The 19,650-nt window shown below is 38.0% G+C and overlaps 1 protein-coding gene and 1 long non-coding RNA gene across 4 annotated transcripts in view; one reads left to right on the top strand and one right to left on the bottom strand.

The window, feature by feature from the left end:
* The first annotated feature begins 145 nt into the window (after positions 1-145).
* EIF2A (eukaryotic translation initiation factor 2A) overlaps positions 146-19,650 on the top strand; it is a 20,949-nt gene continuing 1,444 nt past the window's right edge. Inside the window, exons 1-14 of one of the 3 annotated variants that reach the window (XM_088132049.1) lie at positions 250-317; positions 1,729-1,791; positions 2,967-3,036; positions 5,343-5,417; positions 9,079-9,197; positions 10,466-10,562; positions 11,372-11,454; positions 11,934-12,007; positions 12,118-12,262; positions 13,282-13,398; positions 14,637-15,208; positions 16,663-16,779; positions 16,988-17,116; positions 18,472-18,537. In XM_088132049.1, the coding sequence (XP_087988175.1) occupies positions 1,767-1,791; positions 2,967-3,036; positions 5,343-5,417; positions 9,079-9,197; positions 10,466-10,562; positions 11,372-11,454; positions 11,934-12,007; positions 12,118-12,262; positions 13,282-13,398; positions 14,637-15,208; positions 16,663-16,779; positions 16,988-17,116; positions 18,472-18,537 (1,689 nt within the window). In that variant the 5' untranslated portion in view covers positions 250-317; positions 1,729-1,766. Of the gene's footprint in view, positions 318-1,728; positions 1,792-2,612; positions 2,632-2,966; positions 3,037-5,342; positions 5,418-9,078; positions 9,198-10,465; positions 10,563-11,371; positions 11,455-11,933; positions 12,008-12,117; positions 12,263-13,281; positions 13,399-14,636; positions 15,209-16,662; positions 16,780-16,987; positions 17,117-18,471; positions 18,538-19,650 lie in introns of those variants that run through there. The other 2 variants (XM_088132048.1, XM_088132050.1) reach the window with 2 other exon arrangements.
* The window catches only part of LOC148213557 (uncharacterized), a 20,440-nt gene continuing 12,253 nt past the window's right edge, over positions 11,464-19,650 (bottom strand). The window contains exon 4 of the long non-coding RNA XR_015794393.1: positions 11,464-11,593. This is a non-coding gene — a long non-coding RNA (uncharacterized LOC148213557). The remainder of the gene's footprint in view (positions 11,594-19,650) is intronic.

Below are 19,650 nucleotides of genomic sequence, written 5' to 3'. Positions count from 1 at the left end.
CGCTCTTCACGCTTTCGCACGAAAAGCGTCGTTGACGCAGCTCCCCCCCCTCTGTCGTCATTCTCCAATGGGCGCTCAGCTCCCCGGAGGAGCCTGTGCCGAAGCTTCCTCCTGGCCATGTGATCCAGGACACTCCCCTCCCCTCCCCTCCCCTCAGCTTGCAACACGTCACCCGGAAAAAAGCTTTCCGCTATTGAGCTGGCGATGGAGGGTAGAGCAGACGTGTACAGTTTTCTCCTGTGACCCGCTCTCCGCCACCCGGAAGGAGAAGTGCCGCATCCGGATTAAGATGGCGCCTCCCACGCCACTCTTGGCAGGTGGGTTCAGAGTAAATCAATCAGAGTTGTTTTCTCTGCCAAAATGGTTCTGCCCGGTAGGGTTGTTGTGATGTCTGGTAGAGGCCTGAGAACGTCATATCCTTGCGGCAGTTTTTAGCGGGGTTTTGTATAACCCTTCACTTTGTTTTGGGGGGGGGGGGTTGACCTCTCCAGTAAGTTGTGTATGTGTGTGCAGAACGTTCAGTATTACGTATATGGCGAGCGTATGCTTCTATAGAGAAAGGGTTGTTGCGGAGGAGCATTCGGTTGCTTGTATATATAAGGTCTCAGCTACAGTCGGAAGCATCTCTTGAGGGAGCTGTATCTGAAATTCCGGACAGCTATTTCCATTTAGTATAGACTAGATCAATGATTCTCCTCCTTCCAGTTCCTTACATTCCATCAGTCATACTGTAAAAGATTCTAAGTACCACCATGACGGAAATAAAAGTTACTTTTTGAAGAGGGATACTTTTAAGTTTACAAACATTACTGAATGCATTAACTGTAGCCAAATGTTCATTTGTGCTCATTCAGCACATAGTTTTTTTTCTCAAGACCTAAAGGAGTCGGCTTCTTTGCACTCTGCCGAAAAGAGAGAGAAGCCAGGTTTGGAACATGCTAAAACCTAAGACACTTTTCCCAGTTCTTCCATCTTATCTTCTGAAGTCTATTATCACCCACGTATTTTCCCCTCTCCATTTTTTTTTTTTTTTTTGGAGTGGGAACTCCCCAGGATGACATTGGGTGCACATGAATTCCTAAAGGCTCTTGTTGGTTTGGCAAATTTCCTTCTCATTGCAGAGGCTCCATTGTCCAGCCCCTGCCTGGCCCTGATTTACTGTTACATGCCAGATGATCAGATATTACCAAACTCTCTTGCAGCATATTGAACTAATGGTGAAGCGCTTGCTGTCTGGTGTGCTACCCAGACCCTGCTTGGAGTTATGCTGGTGCAGACACTGCACTAAGGGCTGGTTATTGGAATGCTTTCATCTGGTATATTCATGCATGCCTGATGCTACTCTTTCTCTCATACTATACTCATTCCAATTTAGAAAACACCATAGATTGCAAATGCATAAAAGCAGTTGAGTACCACAGAAGTCCTAGAGCTCAAAATAGAGGGGGAGTGGAGCCCTGCATGCAACCATGCCTTTTTTTGGCATAGATGATTCAGACCAGAATCCTGAAGCAGGGCTGTATCTTGAGTATTTGTAGAGTTTTGTATGTGATTCTGAACCCAAGTAAAGTAGTGTACTGTAATTACATTCATATGAAGGTGTGGTGTATGAATCCAACCTAAACTGGCTTTACATTTATTGTAGTTTTCATTTTCAGTGTTCTTTGATATTTTATATTATTTTGCACCACAATTACTTCTGATTCTACTTTTTGAATATTTCTGCAGAAGTAATGCCAGAGGCATGCTCCTAAATTTAATTGAAAATGGCTGCCTTCTACTCTACTGCAGGTAATATGTCAGTGAAATTTCCAGGTCACTGGTCTTCCTGGGGATTAAAGCCAGTATGAAAGCACATAAAAATAAGAGTGCTAACAGGAAATAGTGTGTAGTGCAATAAGTTTCTCCTCCACTTTATATCATGCTAAAAGTGTACTACCACAAAGGAAGAACTGAGACATTAAGCATTGGAATATTTTCCAAACATTTTGCATCGTTTGACAAATATTGATTAAAGTTTGCAAAATGTATTTGAGAGAGATCTTGCTTGGATATGTGCAAGCTGTTCGGTATCTTGCCATTCGTTTTGTTCGTTCTCTCTGTACTTGTTTTGTTTTTCTCTTAGAGTGGGATTATGGGCTCTTGTTCACACAAGCCATCTGTATTTCCCCAGTGGAACCCAGGAAATTGTTTAATATAGGACCAGACAGTTGGTCTATCTGGTAAAATAATGCCTATGTCACATGTTTTGGATTGTAGCTCTTGCAATCCCATATGATTGCCCATGCTGGTGAGGCTGATTGGGGTTGAAGCCCACAATATTTGGAGGGCATCAAGTGATTTAGCATCTGATCTATGCTAACTGGCAGTAATTCTACAGGATTTCAGCTTTCCCAGTCCTGTTTTTCAATGCTGTCTATTGGACTTGGAATCTTTGTATGCAGAGTCTGTGTTCTAACACTGACTTAAAAGATCTCCCTTCTCCCCCAACAAACACTGTTAGTATTTAACTTAAATATTACCTTTTTCAGTGTTCAATACAGTGCATGTAGTGCTCCTACATAATCTCTCACCAGGGTTTTATCAGTGTTCTTCCATCTTCCGTTTGCTGCCACTTAACAGTCTGAGAAGGTAATTTTCTGTTCTGGCTTTCTCATATCTTGACATTTTGTTGCTTCTTAGTAATGAGGGGATAAAAGCAAAAGAATAGTCTGTTGGATCAGGCCAGAACCCAACTTAGTTCAGCATTTTGTTTTTTACAGTAGCCAACCAATTGTTTTCATTTGTTGTTTTATATTTGTTTTAACTGGTTGTTTTACTGTATGCCAGCCAGAGTCACATCTGTGAGATGGACGGCTATATAAATTTGATATTTAATTTGGGATTTTATCTATTATATGAATATAAGGATTAATGTATTTGGAGCAAAATAAATAAATAATTTATTATTATCATTACTTTGCTAGTACGAGGATCTGAAGGACTCTATATGTTGCATGGGCCACCTCATTTTACAGAGCATACAACATTTCAAAGGTATTTTAATTTTTGGCTTTATTAAATGTATACATTTTAGAATGCACTTTAGTGAAAAATAACAACAGATAATCAGGTACATACAGTGGGGCAAAAAAGTATTTAGTCAGCCACCAATTGTGCAAGTTCTCCCACTTAAAAAGATGAGAGAGGCCTGTAATTTTCATCATAGGTATACCTCAACTATGAGAGACAAAATGGGGGAAAAAATCCAGAAAATCACATTGTCTGATTTTTAAGGAATTTATTTGAAAATCATGGTGGAAAATAAGTATTTGGTCAATATCAAAAGTTCATCTCAATACTTTGTTATATATCCTTTGTTGGCAATGACAGAGGTCAAACGTTTTCTGTAAGTCTTCACAAGGTTTTCACACACTGTTGCTGGTATTTTGGCCCATTCCTCCATGCAGATCTCCTCTAGAGCAGTGATGTTTTGGGGCTGTCGCTGGGCAACACGGACTTTCAACTCCCTCCAAAGGTTTTCCATGGGGTTGAGATCTGGAGACTGGCTAGGCCACTCCAGGACCTTGAAATGCTTCTTACGAAGCCACTCCTTCGTTGCCCGGGCGGTGTGTTTGGGATCATTGTCATGCTGAAAGACCCAGCCACGTTTCATCTTCAATGCCCTTGCTGATGGAAGGAGGTGTTCACTCAAAATCTCACGATACATGGCCCCATTCATTCTTTCCTTTACACGGATCAGTCGTCCTGGTCCCTTTGCAGAAAAACAGCCCCAAAGCATGATGTTTCCACCCCCATGCTTCACAGTAGGTATGGTGTTCTTTGGATGCAACTCAGCATTCTCTCCTCCAAACATGACAAGTTGAGTTTAGACCAAAACGTTCTACTTTGGTTTCATCTGACCATATGACATTCTCCCAGTCCTCTTCTGGATTATCCAAATGCTCTCTAGCAAACTTCAGACGGGCCCGGACATGTACTGGCTTAAGCAGGGGGACACGTCTGGCACTGCAGGATTTGAGTCCCTGGCAGCGTAGTGTGTTACTGATGGTAGCCTTTGTTACTTTGGTCCCAGCTCTCTGCAGGTCATTCACTAGGTCCATCCGTGTGGTTCTGGGATTTTTGCTCACCGTTCTTGTGATCATTTTGACCCCACGGGGTGAGATCTTGCATGGAGCCCCAGATCAAGGGAGATTATCAGTGGTCTTGTATGTCTTCCATTTTCTAATTATTGCTCCCACAGTTGATTTCTTCACACCAAGCTGCTTGCCTATTGCAAATTTAGTCTTCTCAGCCTGCTGCAGGTCTACACTTTTGTTTCTGGTGCCCTTCAACAGCTCTTTGGTCTTGGCCATAGTGGAGTTTGGAGTGTGACTGTTTGAGGTTGTGGACAGGTGTCTTTTATACTGATAACAAGGTCAAACAGGTGCCAATACTACAGGTAACGAGTGGAGGACAGAGGAGCCTCTTAAAGAAGTAGTTACAGGTCTGTGAGAGCCAGACATCTTGCTTGTTTGTAGGTGACCAAATACTTATTTTCCACCATGATTTGCAAATAAATTCTTTAAAAATCAGACTGTGATTTTCTGGATTTTTTCCCCCATTTTGTCTCTCATAGTTGAGGTATACCTATGATGAAAATTACAGGCCTCTCTCATCTTTTTAAGTGGGAGAACTTGCACAATTGGTGGCTGACTAAATACTTTTTTGCCCCACTGTATGTGGAGGTTGGGAATGCACTGATGTACTGCTCAATAGAGCTTATGTTTTGCAAACATGGATGTACATTTCTAGTTGCTACTTCAAATATTACTCATCTTACTAAAGGTTTGGCTGTTCAGATGGGTGAAGATATATCAGAATGTCTTGGACTATTAATTTACAGTTTTTTGGGATAAAATGTAGATAGGTGAACACATTTCTGGTTATTAAAAAGTAGGAAAATGAAGCAATTTTACAGACTGAAATAAAGGGTATCTAAGTGTAGATTGTTAGCATCTTTCTTTGTACCCACAGCTGAGTGCAGAAACAAAACAAGCATACCATTGGCATACTGGAATGCATACTTAAATCTGCATTTGATTGTGTTTTGGGTGGGAGATATATGTCATCCAGCTTATTTCACCCTAAATTATATAGAACTTTGGCAGAATTACCACCTCTGTTTTAGTTTGTCTGATCATAATACTTATTCCTGGAACTTTTATACCAAAATAATAATTACAAAATTATTTTGTTGGAAGCATTTTTTAAAATTGATACTTTGTATTTCATCTTAATATTTTTCTTTTTTCTTTATAAGAGGTATTTGAATTCTAATTTATTTTTGTTTTTGCTTTCAGAGATTCTGGAAAAAATGCTAAAGTGTTTGCTTTCAACAAAGATGGATCCCTTTTTGCATGGGGCAATGGAGAAAAGTTAGTCTTTTTCTTTGTTTTGGGGTGTATGAATCTAATAAAGTATATTAGTAACATTGCTTAAATAAACTCACTAGTTTTAGCCAAATATACCTTCCAGTAGGAAAGTATTCTGCATACTTCACTATTATAAAGCAAGTTACTGGGAATTTTGCAATCAGGATAATATAGTCTGTTCCAGTTGGCTTCTAGTGGATTTGTCCTTAGATGAGACTCATGACTGAATCCTTTCCAAAACAGAACAACATTTAAGGTTACATTTTTTGTCAGATTTGTAACAAATTGCTTCTTCTTTTTATGAGGTATATATAAGGTTGATTTGAAAACTAGGTAAAAATCCTAAATTCTGTGCTAGCTATAGGCCTATTTCATTAATTAATGTGGATTCTAAATTTTTAACTACTTTATTGGCTAGGCAGTTGCAGAAGGTTTTATTACATAAAATCCACTCCTCCCAGTTGGGATTTATAAAAAATTGACAAGCTTCAGACATTTCCATTTATTGATTGATATATTAGACAAGGAAAAAGATACAATGGACTCTTCTGTACTAGTACCTTTAGATGTAGAAAAGACCTTTGATTTGGTTCAGATTAAATTTTTAAAGCAAGTGATGATTAGATATGGTTTTCCAAGGGATTTTGTTAGTTGGATTGAGATTTATTATTTGCAACCCTGTGCTAGAGTCATCACAAACCAAATGATTTCAGACTCCTCTGAATTACCATGTGGTATTTGGCAGGGCTTCCCACTTTCACCCTTGCTTTTTAATTTGATCCTTGAAGCTTTAGCTATTATTGTAAGGCAATCTTTTGATCTTATGGGTATTTATTTATTTTTATTTATTTATTATTAAACTTATATGCCGCCCATCTCCCCAGTATTACTTTGGTGGGACGTGAGTACAAATTATTTGTATATGATGATGATATTTTGGATAAGTACTCTACCTCTTTGCCTAATTTTATACAGGTAGTACAGTATTTTTCTCCCCTGTTATGTCTACCTGACCCATTAAGTCTGGCAGCAGAGTATGCTCTGGATCCCATCTATCAGGAATGCCATCTGGCAAGGCCCAGGAAGAGAGCTTTTCTATTGTGGCACCTGTCCTTTGGATCCATCCTCCCAGACATTAGATTGCCCCAACCCTGCTGGCCTTTTGCAAGGCCTTAAAGACATGGTTGTAGCACTGGGCCTGGGGATAAGGATGTGTGGCAGAACCTGTGCAGTGGCTATGTTGATTTGTTAGTAGTAGTTTTGTTTTTACCTCAGTTGCTGATTATACGTATGTTGGTTTTTTTTTTTTACAGTTATATGTTTTATGGTATTTTTAACTGTTGTTAGTGTGAGACTAGGCTGAAGCTGCCATAACTAAAGATGAAGCAGACTGTAAGCAGAGAGGACAAAAAGCTAGGAATCTGGTCTAAAAGATCCTTTTGGGGAGGTAGATAACAAGGAAACAAGTAGTTAAGGAAACAAAGGAAAAAATATCACCTGAACCAGACAAAGGAAGTTGGGCCTCAGCACATGGAAACTCCGCCCCTACCACATCCGATCAGCAGCTACCAGACTTGTAAATTAACAAGGCAAGAGTAGCTGCCAGTCTTGTGAATCAACAAAGCAAGGACTTTTGGGGATAAAGCCAAAGTCCTGAAGCTCAACCACTCTTTGAATCTTTGGATCCAGAGTAGCCTAGTTGAGAAGGACATGGGTAAGTGTGGATGAGTATGTGCACACATGTGAGAAAGAGCAAATGTCCATTGTAACCAGTAAAGTTTTGCTGTACTTTAAATTTGCTGGATATCCGTGTATTCCAAAGAACCTGTTGCGCCTCAGTGTTCAGTTGGAAGTGATTTGTGTGTGTCCCTAATTATTTCCTGGCTGTTGCCAGGGCTGTGTGTCTTGTCTGCTCTAGCCGCCCTTATCTGGAAAACCCAGGTAGAAAGCAACAAAGCTTACAAGATCTGCCTGCATCAACAGGCTGTGAGTGAGTAACCATAAGCTGAACCTGGGAGTGCCTGTAACATTAGCCACTCAAGTCATGAATTTGAGATGGATGGCCATATAAACTGAATGAATGAATGAATGAACAAATGAATAAATAAATACATTTTCAGAAAGTACTCTAGCCATAAGATTAACTGGGATACATTTTACTTACTTCTCTTAGGCTCTAACATATCAACATAGTTATGTAAAGAATGAAAAGAGTTGGGTTTTGTGCTTTCCGCTGATTATATTAAATACTTGGGATTGTCTCCCATAGTATTTGTCTGGCCAGTTCTAATTAGCAGGGTTGGTGCATTGTGGGTTCCATCGATTAAACAATGCCACCTGTCTGGACCCTGGAAGCATGTCTTCTCCGTAGCAGCGCCTGTCCTCTGGAATGAAGTTCCCCCCAGAATTCGAATCGATCCCACCCTGATATTTTGAACAACCCCAAAGACCTGACTGTTTGCCCAGGCCTTAGGCGAGGATGACTGACTCCCCTTTCTTCCTTTTTTGTTCCCCTCCAAGTTTGTTTTCTTTGCCATTGTTCTGTCTTGTGCTGTTTTTTGTTTTTAAATGTTTTTAACAATTGTAAACCACCCACAGTTGCTGCGAGTTGGGTGGCATATAAATTTTAAAAATAATAAAAATAAGTAGGAGTAGTATTTATAGGAAAATTTTTAAATGTTAATTATGTTAATGTGATGTTGAATTATACCAAAGTTCTGGAATCTGAGTGTCTATGAGGAGTTATGGTTGTACTGTGTATGGCCAAAAGGATAATATTGAGAGTTTGGAGAGTGGTATTATTATTCCAGAAATTAAGGATTGTCTTTTGAACTCTGGGTACTGTTTAGAAGCATTTCTAGCTCGCAGTAGATTGATTTTATAATCTACAAGCTAATGTTATATTTGATCTTTTATTGGAGCTTGCTTCCAAGTAGGAATATAAAGGACTATAGCTAAAGTTGGACAACTCACTGGTACGACATTCATAGAAGTATCTTCAGTTTCCTTTCAGTGAAAAGTAATAGGTAAAGTTTAGCTAGGATTATAGCCTCACTTGGCAGCCTGAAAGACTTTATCCTTGAGTCCAGTCATGCTGTTTTATTGAAATAAATGAATATTAACGTGTGCAGGGTTATAGCTTTTGAGGCTGAATGCTTGGATGTATTTGCCTTTATTTGTGTATAATATTAATGGATTTAAAATATGAAGTTATTTCATTTAATTTTGTTATTCTTGGTGTGTTATATGGTACATGAAAATCTCTTGTCCTAATTATCCTGTAATACTTTGGCTGTTAACTGCTATAAAACTGCTTCCAGTCCAACATCATGTGTAGATGTTTGGGGCAGAAAGGGATTATCAGAGGAGAAATAGCATGTGAAAAGGAAAATTGTCTGTTATAGGTTCAAATGAAGTATGATGCCTACATACCTTGACTCTCAAACACTTGGTAGTAAAATGTGTGTGTACAAGTGTTGGAGTTCTATATTTATATTCTAATTTATTCTAATTATGTTCTGGTGCTTTCTGAATTACTGTATAGATAATGAAGAATGGATCTATAGTCTGTGATTGAGAATTGAGCTGATTTAGAAGGAACAGCTAAATAGCTATTAATTAACCAGAGTAATCAATTGACTGGACTGACTTTTTTTGCTTCCAGAGTAAACATTGTAAATGTCACCAACCACAACCTGCTGCATTCTTTTGATCTGCCAAAGGCAGTTTGCCTTGAATTCTCTCCAAAGAGCAACGTACTGGTGACATGGCAGCCCTATACAAGTGAGTATTCTAGAGGTTTCCTCCAGCTACTTCACTGCAAACATGGCTGCAACCATGCTGGTTTTGAATAATATAATACTTTTTTATTCTAAACTAGGAACAATGAAAATATGGAAGAAAACAGGATTCACTCTGAAGCAGCAAAGAAATGTGCATGCCTTAAGCTTATGTTTCCCTTTTCTTACCTTTCATTGAATTGCCCCAAAATGTTTAATTTGGTTTTCAAGTTCCTCTGGGCAGGGATTTGCTATTTTCCCTCCATATATTCTGAAATGATAGTGTTGTAGAAAATAAATGTAATAATAATATTAAAAAGAATGAAGCCTATTCTTGGAAATCATAAACATATCCACCATGGCAAATTCATCAAGCACAAGCCCTTGCACAAACTCATGGAACTGAAAGAGGCCATTTAGGTTGCTAAATCCAACTGCTTTAGTTAAAGCATGCCTAACAGATAGTTATCTGCCTTTCAACATCCAGTGAAAGGGAGCCCACCAATACACTGGGTAACTGGTTCCGTATTTGAATTGCTTATGGTTAGTTTTTTTCTAACACATTTCCTGTAACATAAATATATTATTTCATATTGTGAACTCTGGGACAGTAGAGCAGATGACCTGATTTTCTTCTGTGCAATATCCTTCAGGTATTTGAAGGTGTACATTTCCATGTACCTATACAGTTCTACAATTAACAAATAATTCAGGCCCCCAGGGCCTAACCATATGTGATATTATTTCCTTTCTCTAAAGGTGGGGAGGATGTGATTAACTTTTTTCCACTGCGTCATTTTACAAAACAGTTTTGCTATTAACTGCAAAGGCAAGAAAAAGGAAACTGGATTGTGATTTGCAACACCACCTATTCTCCCCATTACCTCTGGCAGTTAAGATGATACTGCAGAAAAAATAGTTTAAGATCATTCTTCAAATACATAAATAATACTTTTCTGTCGGCGAAAGGGTTTTGACAAGTGAGAATTGTCTTATCCAATAGCATATTGAATTTCATCTTACAGTGGCAAGAATGGAGAATTTTGACTTGAGAGGAAGAAATCTGTCACAGTTATCAGTTTTTGATGAAAAAAATACTTCTTTGTACGTGAAGAGATGGGATCAGTGGGAAGGAAAAGTTATTCAAGGTTTTAGAAACCAAGTTGTATAAAAGGTTTTCAACAAAATGTCACCTGGACCAATGGCATACTGCAGAGGAACAGAGATGATTTTGGAGACTGTAGTATAATGTATGTATTTGGTATGTTGTAGCTGCAAAAGATGGTGCAGGGGAGCCCAACCTTCAACTTTTCAGTGTAAAAAATGGAAAATGCTCGAAGTCATTCATTCAGAAAAAATCACAGAACTGGTAAGTAGCATTTCAATGATTTTTACTCTTTACAAAATGGGATTTGAAAACAGCCAATTTCTTTGCTCAAATAGAGTATCTAATTGTCTAATAAGTTTTTTTCAACTCTGCGGAAAGGAGCTTAAGGCTCTGTCTATCTGTCAGCATAGTAACTCTACAAAAACTGAACAGGACTAAATTTGGTGTGCAAGGAGAAGCCAGCAAAGGAAAAATTGAGTTGGAAAATGGTCTGGGGGTTAGGGAGACAAAAATGCCAGAAAAATTGTCCCAGTGCATCCTTATGGGCGGCTACTCAGAATATTTCTACCTGCTTCATTCTTAATACTTGTATACATCCTGCTCTGTGCTTCCCAGTGCATGCATCTATGCAAATACACCCTGAGACAGCCTGAGCGGAAATCAGAAACACACATATGTAAATGGCATAACATATTACTTCATCATACAGAAGAAGATAAAGATGCCTCCTATTGTTATTGTCCTGTTGTTAAAAGGGTAAAGAGGATTCTAGAAGCCGTGCTCTGCATGCATTTCCTCTCTTTTTTTAGCACTGAAAATTCATTTTTATTTTAATTTCTCTTGTTTTCAGATAAGAACATGTTCATGGGGACATTTGAAAATGTTACAAGTAATTATTAGAATCTATGAATGTGCCTTACATATTTTCAACTTAAACATATAACTTTTAATGTTAATTTTAAAAATTCTGTTTTTTAAAAACATTATTAAAAAATACTTTTCTGAAGGCCACAACCACCAGGTGTTAGTTTTAATATTCATTCCACCCCACCCCATTCTCTAATCATTAGGTGTCCTTGCTGGTCAGATGATGAAAGCCTGTGTGCCAGGAGTGTTAACAATGAACTTCATTTCTTTGAAAACAACAACTTCAGTATGCAAGTCCTTTCTTGTTTTCTTTCTCTAGATAAGCATTCCATTTTTAATCTTTATCTTTTCATGATTTTCTTATGTTTTCAGCTGCTTGCTTTACTTCAGTTCCCACCGTAGCTCTTTAATGCAGTTCTGAAGTTCTGTTCAATAATATGAAATTCATATCAATTTACCTTTAATATATTTGCCGTATGGTGGTATTACCTAAACACAGCCATCTTAAGCTTTAAAGTCTTTTATATTGAAATATTTACATTTCTTCAATCTATTTGAGATAAATGTATAGTCACTTATTTTCTCACACTTGTAAGAATATATAATTCATGTAAAACCTATTTTAAAATGGTAAATATTTGCCATGTATAAAATATATTTTACAATTGTTTATTTTCTTATCACTTGCTCAAAGCCATAGGCAGTGCTACCTAACAATTCACAAAAGTTTTTGTTTATTTTATTAACTTGAGGTGATTTTTGCAGGTACAATTGCAAATAAGCTTCATCTGCAGAAAATCAATGATTTTGTGTTATCACCAGGAGATCAGCCAACCAAGGTACTTTCTTTTGAATTCTTTCCCAGCACAATTTTAATTTCATCCAGATTTTAGAACATACCTACTTTTAATAACTATCTTAACAGATATTTCAAATTTTGTTAATGCAGGTTGCTGTCTATGTTCCCGGAAGCAAAGGGGCCCCATCTTTTGTAAGGCTTTACCAATATCCTAACTTTGGAGGCCCACAATCTGCATTAGCAAACAAAAGCTTCTTTAAAGCTGATAAAGTGACAATGCTGTGGAACAGCAAAGGTATTTTTTAAAAAAACTTTATCTTTATTTGAGAAAGTTTGAGTCTGCTTCTCTTTTACTTGAGTGTGTAGTCAGCATTCATTCATTTATTTGAATCACATTTATATGGCTGCCCCTCTCACAAAGTGACTCTGGGTGGTGTACAACAATTGAATAAAACAGCAAATAGGTAAAAAAAAAATCATTATAAAAGGATAAAAAGTCATTATTAAAATAAGAATATTATCAAAAAATTTTAAAAGCAAGAGAGCAAGAATATCAATCACAGTGGAGCCACCTAAGAATGTCTCTGGTTCTCAAAGACCCCCAGGCCTGATAACATAACCAGGTTTTGAGGGAAGAAGTAAGCCTAACTTCAGGGGGGGAAATGTTCCACAAGGAGGGCACCACAGCAAAGAGGGCCCACCTCTTGGGACCCACCAAATGCAAGTCCCTGACCGATGGAACCTGTAACATGCCTTCCCTACTAGACCTAATGGAATGGGCTGATGTAATCCGGAAGAGGCTTGAATAATCAATCAAAAAGCCAAAAGGACATTTATACTTGGTATTATGTTTTGTCGATCCCATTTTTCTAACTCTAACATACAGTGATTATCTATATGCTTATTTGGAAGTTAGTTCTTCAGAATATAGTGAGACATATTTCTGAATGTTCCCATGATGCAGAGCCTATTTTAGGAATAAGGATTTAGTGGGGAAACCAAAGCACCTTTTCTTAACTTGTGGCCTTTTTAGTTACGTTGAATAACAACTCTCATAATTTCCAGCCATTTCATTCTCTGGAAATTGTAGCCCAACAAATCAGAGGGCATCAACTGCAGAAGTATGATTCAGAGGATATGTAGAGGGATTTCGAGGTTACAATGGCCTCCCTTACCCAAACTGCTGGTTTTTAGAATCACATTGCCCTTCATGTTTGGAGACTGCATATAGCCATGTGTTTATTATTTTCTAAAAAATAATTATATAACTGTGTAGCTTCTTGTTTAAGATTTTTTTTTTTCACATCTGAATAGCCACTGCAATGCTTGTAATAGCTAGTACAGAAGTTGATAAAACAGGAGCATCTTATTATGGAGAACAAACTCTACATTACATAGCAACTAATGGGGAAACGGCTGTTGTACAACTACGTAAGTAACTCTCATAATTATGTTATGTCTTTCAAAGCATACAAACACATGATAGAAACAGAATCCCATGATTATTTGAAGAACAACTTTAAATAGCCAACTTTAGATCTTATTATCAACCAGTACTTACTGACTGAAATGGAGTGAAGTACGTAAGATTTAAGGTGAAAGTTTCCATTATAGAAAAGAGGTGGTTATGGGACAGAGTACCCAACTCTAAATGAGAAGTGCCTTTCCAGACTTTTACACTGGAAAGAGAAACTGGGGCTGCCAACCAATTTTAAGGACTTCTCTCTTTAAAGACTTTGCTTAATTACTTTTATTCTATATTACTATTATTCTATACATTTTACTAAACTGTACACATTATGGGACTTGAACTGTAGTTGTCATCTTGATTATGTAGTAACCAAATTTAAAAGAAAATAGCCACATGGAAGGGAAAAAAGCTCCAATTACTGACAGATTGCAGGATTGTAGGTAATCTGAGTTCTGCAACTGTTCTTTATTACTAAACCTATTGAGGCTTTTTTTTCAACCTATAATAAAAGTACAGAATGAATATAACTGTATTAAAAAATGGTTACAATAACCCTTGTTACATAACCTTTTCTGCCTGACAGTGTGGACAAGGGACTTGTGCAGTGTTTCTGCTGCTGAACTGGCAGATGTTTCTCCAGTCATTGGCCAGGGTGCTCACAGTTACTGATTCTGAACAGAGAACAGAGGAGATGGAGTTGACCTTAGTTGCCGAGAAACATTTATAGTCTCCTACAAGGACTAATTTTAAATGTAGTCTGCTACATACATATTGTGGTCTCTAGATCCTTAACTATTTACGGACACAAATGTTCATAATTTAATTTTGAGTTTTAAAGTCACAGAGCAAGCAAAAGCACAGCACTTATTAAAACAGCTCAAGATGGCCAGGAAGCTGTTTTCAATTTGGTGGATGAGAAAACTGGGCTGGCTTTGCCCTAGTATCTTGCTGCATTAGGGAGGCTTTTATTTAATTTTTGGTTCACATATATCCTACCTTACCTCCAGGAGCCCTAGAAGACTTCTCCTTGCTAATTTTTTTCTTACTAACATTTATTACCAAAATTTAGTAGCACTTGTTGATTCCATTGAAAAATTGTGAACTGTGATTTTTGTTTAATTTAGGTTTTTATTTCATTTGTCTCTGAACAGCATAGAAATTGTTTTGCGATTTCAGCTGTCTTTTTTTTCCTGTACAGCAAAAAATGGTCCAATTTATGATGCAGCCTGGAATCCCAATGCCACGGAGTTCTGCGTTGTGTATGGTTTCATGCCTGCCAAGTCTACGGTCTTCAATCTAAAATGTGATCCTGTGTTTGACTTTGGGACTGGCCCCCACAACGCTGTCTACTACAGTCCTCAAGGACATATCTTAGTATTAGCTGGATTTGGGAATCTTAGTGGACAACTCGATGTGTGGGATATTAAAAACTACAAACTTATTTCTAAACCACAGGCCTCTGATTCTACATACTTTGCCTGGTGCCCTGATGGGGAGCATATTGTAACAGCTACGTGTTCTCCAAGGCTACGAGTTGGGAATGGATTCAAGATCTGGCATTATACTGGCTCTGTCTTATACAGATATGAAGTTCAGCAAAATGCAGAACTTTGGCAAGTTACTTGGCAGCCCTTTTTGGACGGAGTATTTCCAGCAAGGGCAGTAGCATACCATGCTGTTCCAAGCAAAGTGTTAAATGAGGAACCAAAGGCTGCCCAAGCCTATAGACCCCCAGCTCTGAGAAACAAACCTGTAACTAGTTCTAAACTTGTAAGTAATTATCTCCGTGGTGGAGTGTGTCAGAGAAAAGATATCTTCTGTGTCTTCTATTCCTCTGCACCAGTTATTTATAACTGGTTATTTATGTATCAGTTATTTATAAAATTTAAAATGTATTTGTTTATTATATGTTTTGCACCACTTTACAGAAATGTTCTCTTCTGTTAAATTGTGTGTGCATATGTGTGTTAAATCTAAAAAATGGGCGCATGAAAGCTTATGCCAACCCTGCTGCCCTGCAGTCTTTGGTTCACATATCAGCCTTAATATCAGCCAGCATAGCCATGCTGTCTCAGGATCCTGCGAGTTGCAGTCCTAGTCATCTGGAGGGTATCAGGTTGTAGAAAGCCAGCTTAAACAAATTATAGTAATATCACATATTTTCTATATATTGGATCCAGGATTACTTAGAATACACCTGTTGAAATGAATGGGACTTGTGAGAGTTAACACCAGTTTAAGTATGGAAGAGTTAATTCTGTACACAGTGCTGCATTTTCAATATGGTACACTGCACTCTGTGCACTAAAAATAAAGCAATTCTTCAGCATCTGTTTTTTTAAGGATATTAATTTAGATCCCTAAAAACATGCTACATTCAGAACTTTGTTCTTCTAAAATATGCACTTTAAGGGCTGACACAATACATTTACCTTATTTTTTTATGGAAAAAACTTACCGTCTCCACTAAAATAGTTACAGCACCTTTTGGACAAAATAGGCTATGCAGCTTGGGCCTGGTTAGCACTTGGATGGGAATTCATTGAGCAATTGTAAGGGTATAGGCATCTGAGAAGAAGACAATGGCAAACCACTTCTGTACTGTGCCAAGAAAACTGCATGGATGTACCCATTTAATCAGCAGGAGTCAAACTTGACTCGGGGGTTCTTTATTTTGATAACAAATGTGATAGGATTTCCTGTTGCAAATCCCTATCAGTTCCTCTGAGCTTTCTTTTCCCAACCTGGTGCCCTCCAAATTTGTTTGACTCAGATTCCCAAAAACCACAATGACTTGGAATAACATGGTCCAACATATCAAATAGGGACTTATGTTGGGAAGAAACTGCTTTGACTTTTTCACTAGTCCCTCATTTCTATAATAGATTTTTCATTGTGGCAACCTATTCTTGGAGGAAACAGATTAGTGTTTTGTCGCAAAGAAGGAATGAAATGACATTTACACAGGTAGATCCTGACAATGAACTCTCCTATGAAGAGCTAATGCATTTAATGGGAGATTGTTAAACAAGCCCTCTGCAGAACACTTCCATCTTAAAAATGTGGAAGGAACCCTCCCAATAACATTTTAAAAACTTTAAAGTGTTACCTAAGACCTGTATTTGTTAGAAAATTGCCAAAGGATGCATAACATGTTTAATAGAGCAGCAATGTATTTTAACACTTATGCTTTCTTATTTTTGTGTTGCTTTCCTCCCTCTTAGCATGAGGATGAGCCACCCCAGAATATGAGACCACAGTCAAAAAGTGGTGATAAGCCATTATCTAAAACAGCACTTAAAAATCAAAAGAAGCATGAGGCCAAGAAGGTGGCTAAACAGGTATAGGTGTTTTTAGTTTTTTCTTAAGCATAAAAGAATCACTGCATTTTGAACATATTTGGTAAACCATGTTTAGCAGGATTCTGTATAGAATTTTGTATTGAGCTCAAAATATCCACTCTTTCATTATCAGATAAGCCAAATAAAATCGCTGCCTAGAATGGTTTCATTTAAAAGTGGTCTTAACTAATGATACATTTTGTTAAAGGAGGCAAGAGCTAAAGGGAACCAGGAAATCACTCCAGCTCCTCCAGTTCAAAACGAATTGAGCAATACAATATCCTCTGAAACATCAGGAGATCCTGAGCTGGAGAAGAAGATAAAAAATCTGAAAAAGGTGAGAAGTTTTTCCTAACAAAAGCTACTAACAGATCCTTTTCCCATTTCATTGTGTTAAACAGTAGTATTAGTGCTTTTTGTTTTACTTTCTCTTACTATTGTAACAGCTGGAGCTATAAGTCTGAGGTACATAATCTGAGGCCCTGGAGCCACATGTGGCCCCTGAAAACCTGTCTGCAGCACCAAAGACTTCCAAGAATTTAGGGGCATCAAAAAAGATGGCCACTGGAATTATTGTGGCTGCCATATTGACTTTTTTTAACTTTCCTCCCCCATGGACCCCCCTGCAACTATTTGTACAATTTTTTTATGATAGAAGGAGGAAATAATTATAATTATATTTAAGGTTAATTAAATGTAAATTATAATTAAAATTTCTTTCTAACCTGGTCCTTCTCACAAATTTTTGGAGTGTGGCCTCTGGCATGACATTAATAGTCCAAGAATAGCCCTCGGGGCAGAAAGTGCTAATTTCTTTTCTGAAAGACACAGAGCAAAAATGGATATTTCTATGGTGTCTACCTTTTTGCAAAAAAAAAAAAAAAAAAAAGATAGCTTTTTATCTTGGAATTTTCCTTGCTAGTAGCCACATCTATCCCTTCCCTAAGTTCATAAGAGTAGTGCTGGTAAAAGGGGCTAGTGGATAAGTCTTAAAGGGTTCACGTACCATGATGATTCATACTCCCTGGTTTACAAACCATAACAGCTCACAAAACTCACTAAGCTAGGGAACACAACCCTTTTTTGGCTGGGAAAAGGGGAGTGTACTTTTGCTATCATTGTCATCTTCATAATCATCATCTTTATCTTTATCTTTCTTGCCTTCTCAGGACCACAAGGGTATAGCTGTGGTGCAGTAGTCACTGGTTTGGATAGGGCTACATTCATGGGCTTGAATATTTTGAACTGAGGCAGTGGCAAGGGCCAAAATTGGTATAAGCCTTATAAAAATTCTATGTTGCCCCCAAACTGCAAAAAACCGTGCTACGAAAAACCTGTGTTTTGATTAGTTTGGGTGGTGCAGGCTGCAAAAATGAGAGTAAGCCAAAGTTAAACAGTTGAATACTATATGTGAGTCTTATGTGTGTCTGTACACATACGCAACCAAAGGAGAGAGTTAAAGGTTTGGATGTTATTTCTTAGGGACATAAGAATCTGCTTTATATTAAACCAGCTGGAGTCTTTTCTTAGTGTAGTGCATGTTGGAAAAGAATATAAGGACATTAGTAATCTTGATTCTCCTTAGGCTCAGTAAAAAATACATACTGCCCTCTACATATGTGCATGCACCACAGAAAAAATAAATAAATTTGTTCTTTCTCCCCTGCCTTAATCATGCTTTCTGAACCACAGAAACTCAAAGCAATTGAACAGCTGAAAGACCAGGCTGCTGCAGGTAAACAGCTAGAGAAAAACCAGGTATGCTTGTCATAATCTTAAGATACAATATTATCTATGATTTGCACATCACCTGAATTATGAAAATGTATATTAGCCTTGTTCTGTAAACAATGAAGGAAGCCCTAGTTTTTCTCATACTTAAAATAATTATGATACATAGGATAACATTCTGAATGTACAGGACTTCTAGTAAATGTTAGGGCTGTGCAGTGATTTGGATTCAAAATGAAAGAGACAATTTGGGCTGTGTATAGCACTGCAGGGACTAGTCCAGGCAGTCACCAGGAATCCAGATTGACTCAAAGGCAGCAAAAGAAAAAAGAAAAAAGAAAGGCACCTTTCAGAACTTCCTTAAACTAGACACATTTTTTTTGCTGGGGGGGAAGGAGATTGCTATGTGATCCCAGGAAAGCCACAATTTCTAAAGAGCTGTTGACTGGTGCTGTATAAATGCTCCCAACCATCATACAGTACCTGTCACCTTCCGTTGTTGAGTCCAGATTGCTGCACAGCCCTATCACATATAATGTGCAATGACGCTTGAAATGACGCTTGGAATGACGCTCTTCACAAGACAAAAGAGCTCTGCTGGATGAGAACAGCAATTATGGACAGCTGTTTTGTCCTCAAGAGTTGCATAGTGTGCAGAACCAGAAATCAGATGCTACGTGTGGGTGGGGCTTCTAGGCTTTTTCTGTCCCTCACATACAGATTTATCTGGCTGGTCCTTCTTTCATGTACCATCTGAGCAGTTTAGTACATAAGGATAGTCGTGCGATGAGAAATGTGCAGATTGTTTCCAACATCATTGGCTGAGTGTGAATGGATCCAGATTAGCTGGGCAGTGGAACCATGAGATACACTGAAGTTATCTTACATATTTGATGTGAACTGACAAAAATTGTTTCCAGTAGTGTCTAGAAAGCCCATAGTCAGAACATGAAAACAGTGTTCTTCAGAAACTGCATAAAGGTATACAGGTAGTCCTCGTTTAGTGACTGCCTCGGATAGTGACTGCAGTTATGACGGTGGTGAAAAAGTAACTTTGCAACCAATGTCCACATTTACGACCTTTGCAATGTCTCTCAGGGATGTGTTCGCCATTATAGTCAGTACGCATTGTCCTGTGAC

Source organism: Python bivittatus, unplaced genomic scaffold, assembly GCF_059951505.1.
Source record: "Python bivittatus isolate LINGU-HERP-01145 unplaced genomic scaffold, Pbiv_v1 ctg000980_np1212, whole genome shotgun sequence".
Lineage (NCBI taxonomy): Eukaryota > Metazoa > Chordata > Lepidosauria > Squamata > Pythonidae > Python > Python bivittatus.
Note: the sequence above shows the minus strand (reverse complement) of the source record. Positions and strands in the feature narration are given on the sequence as shown.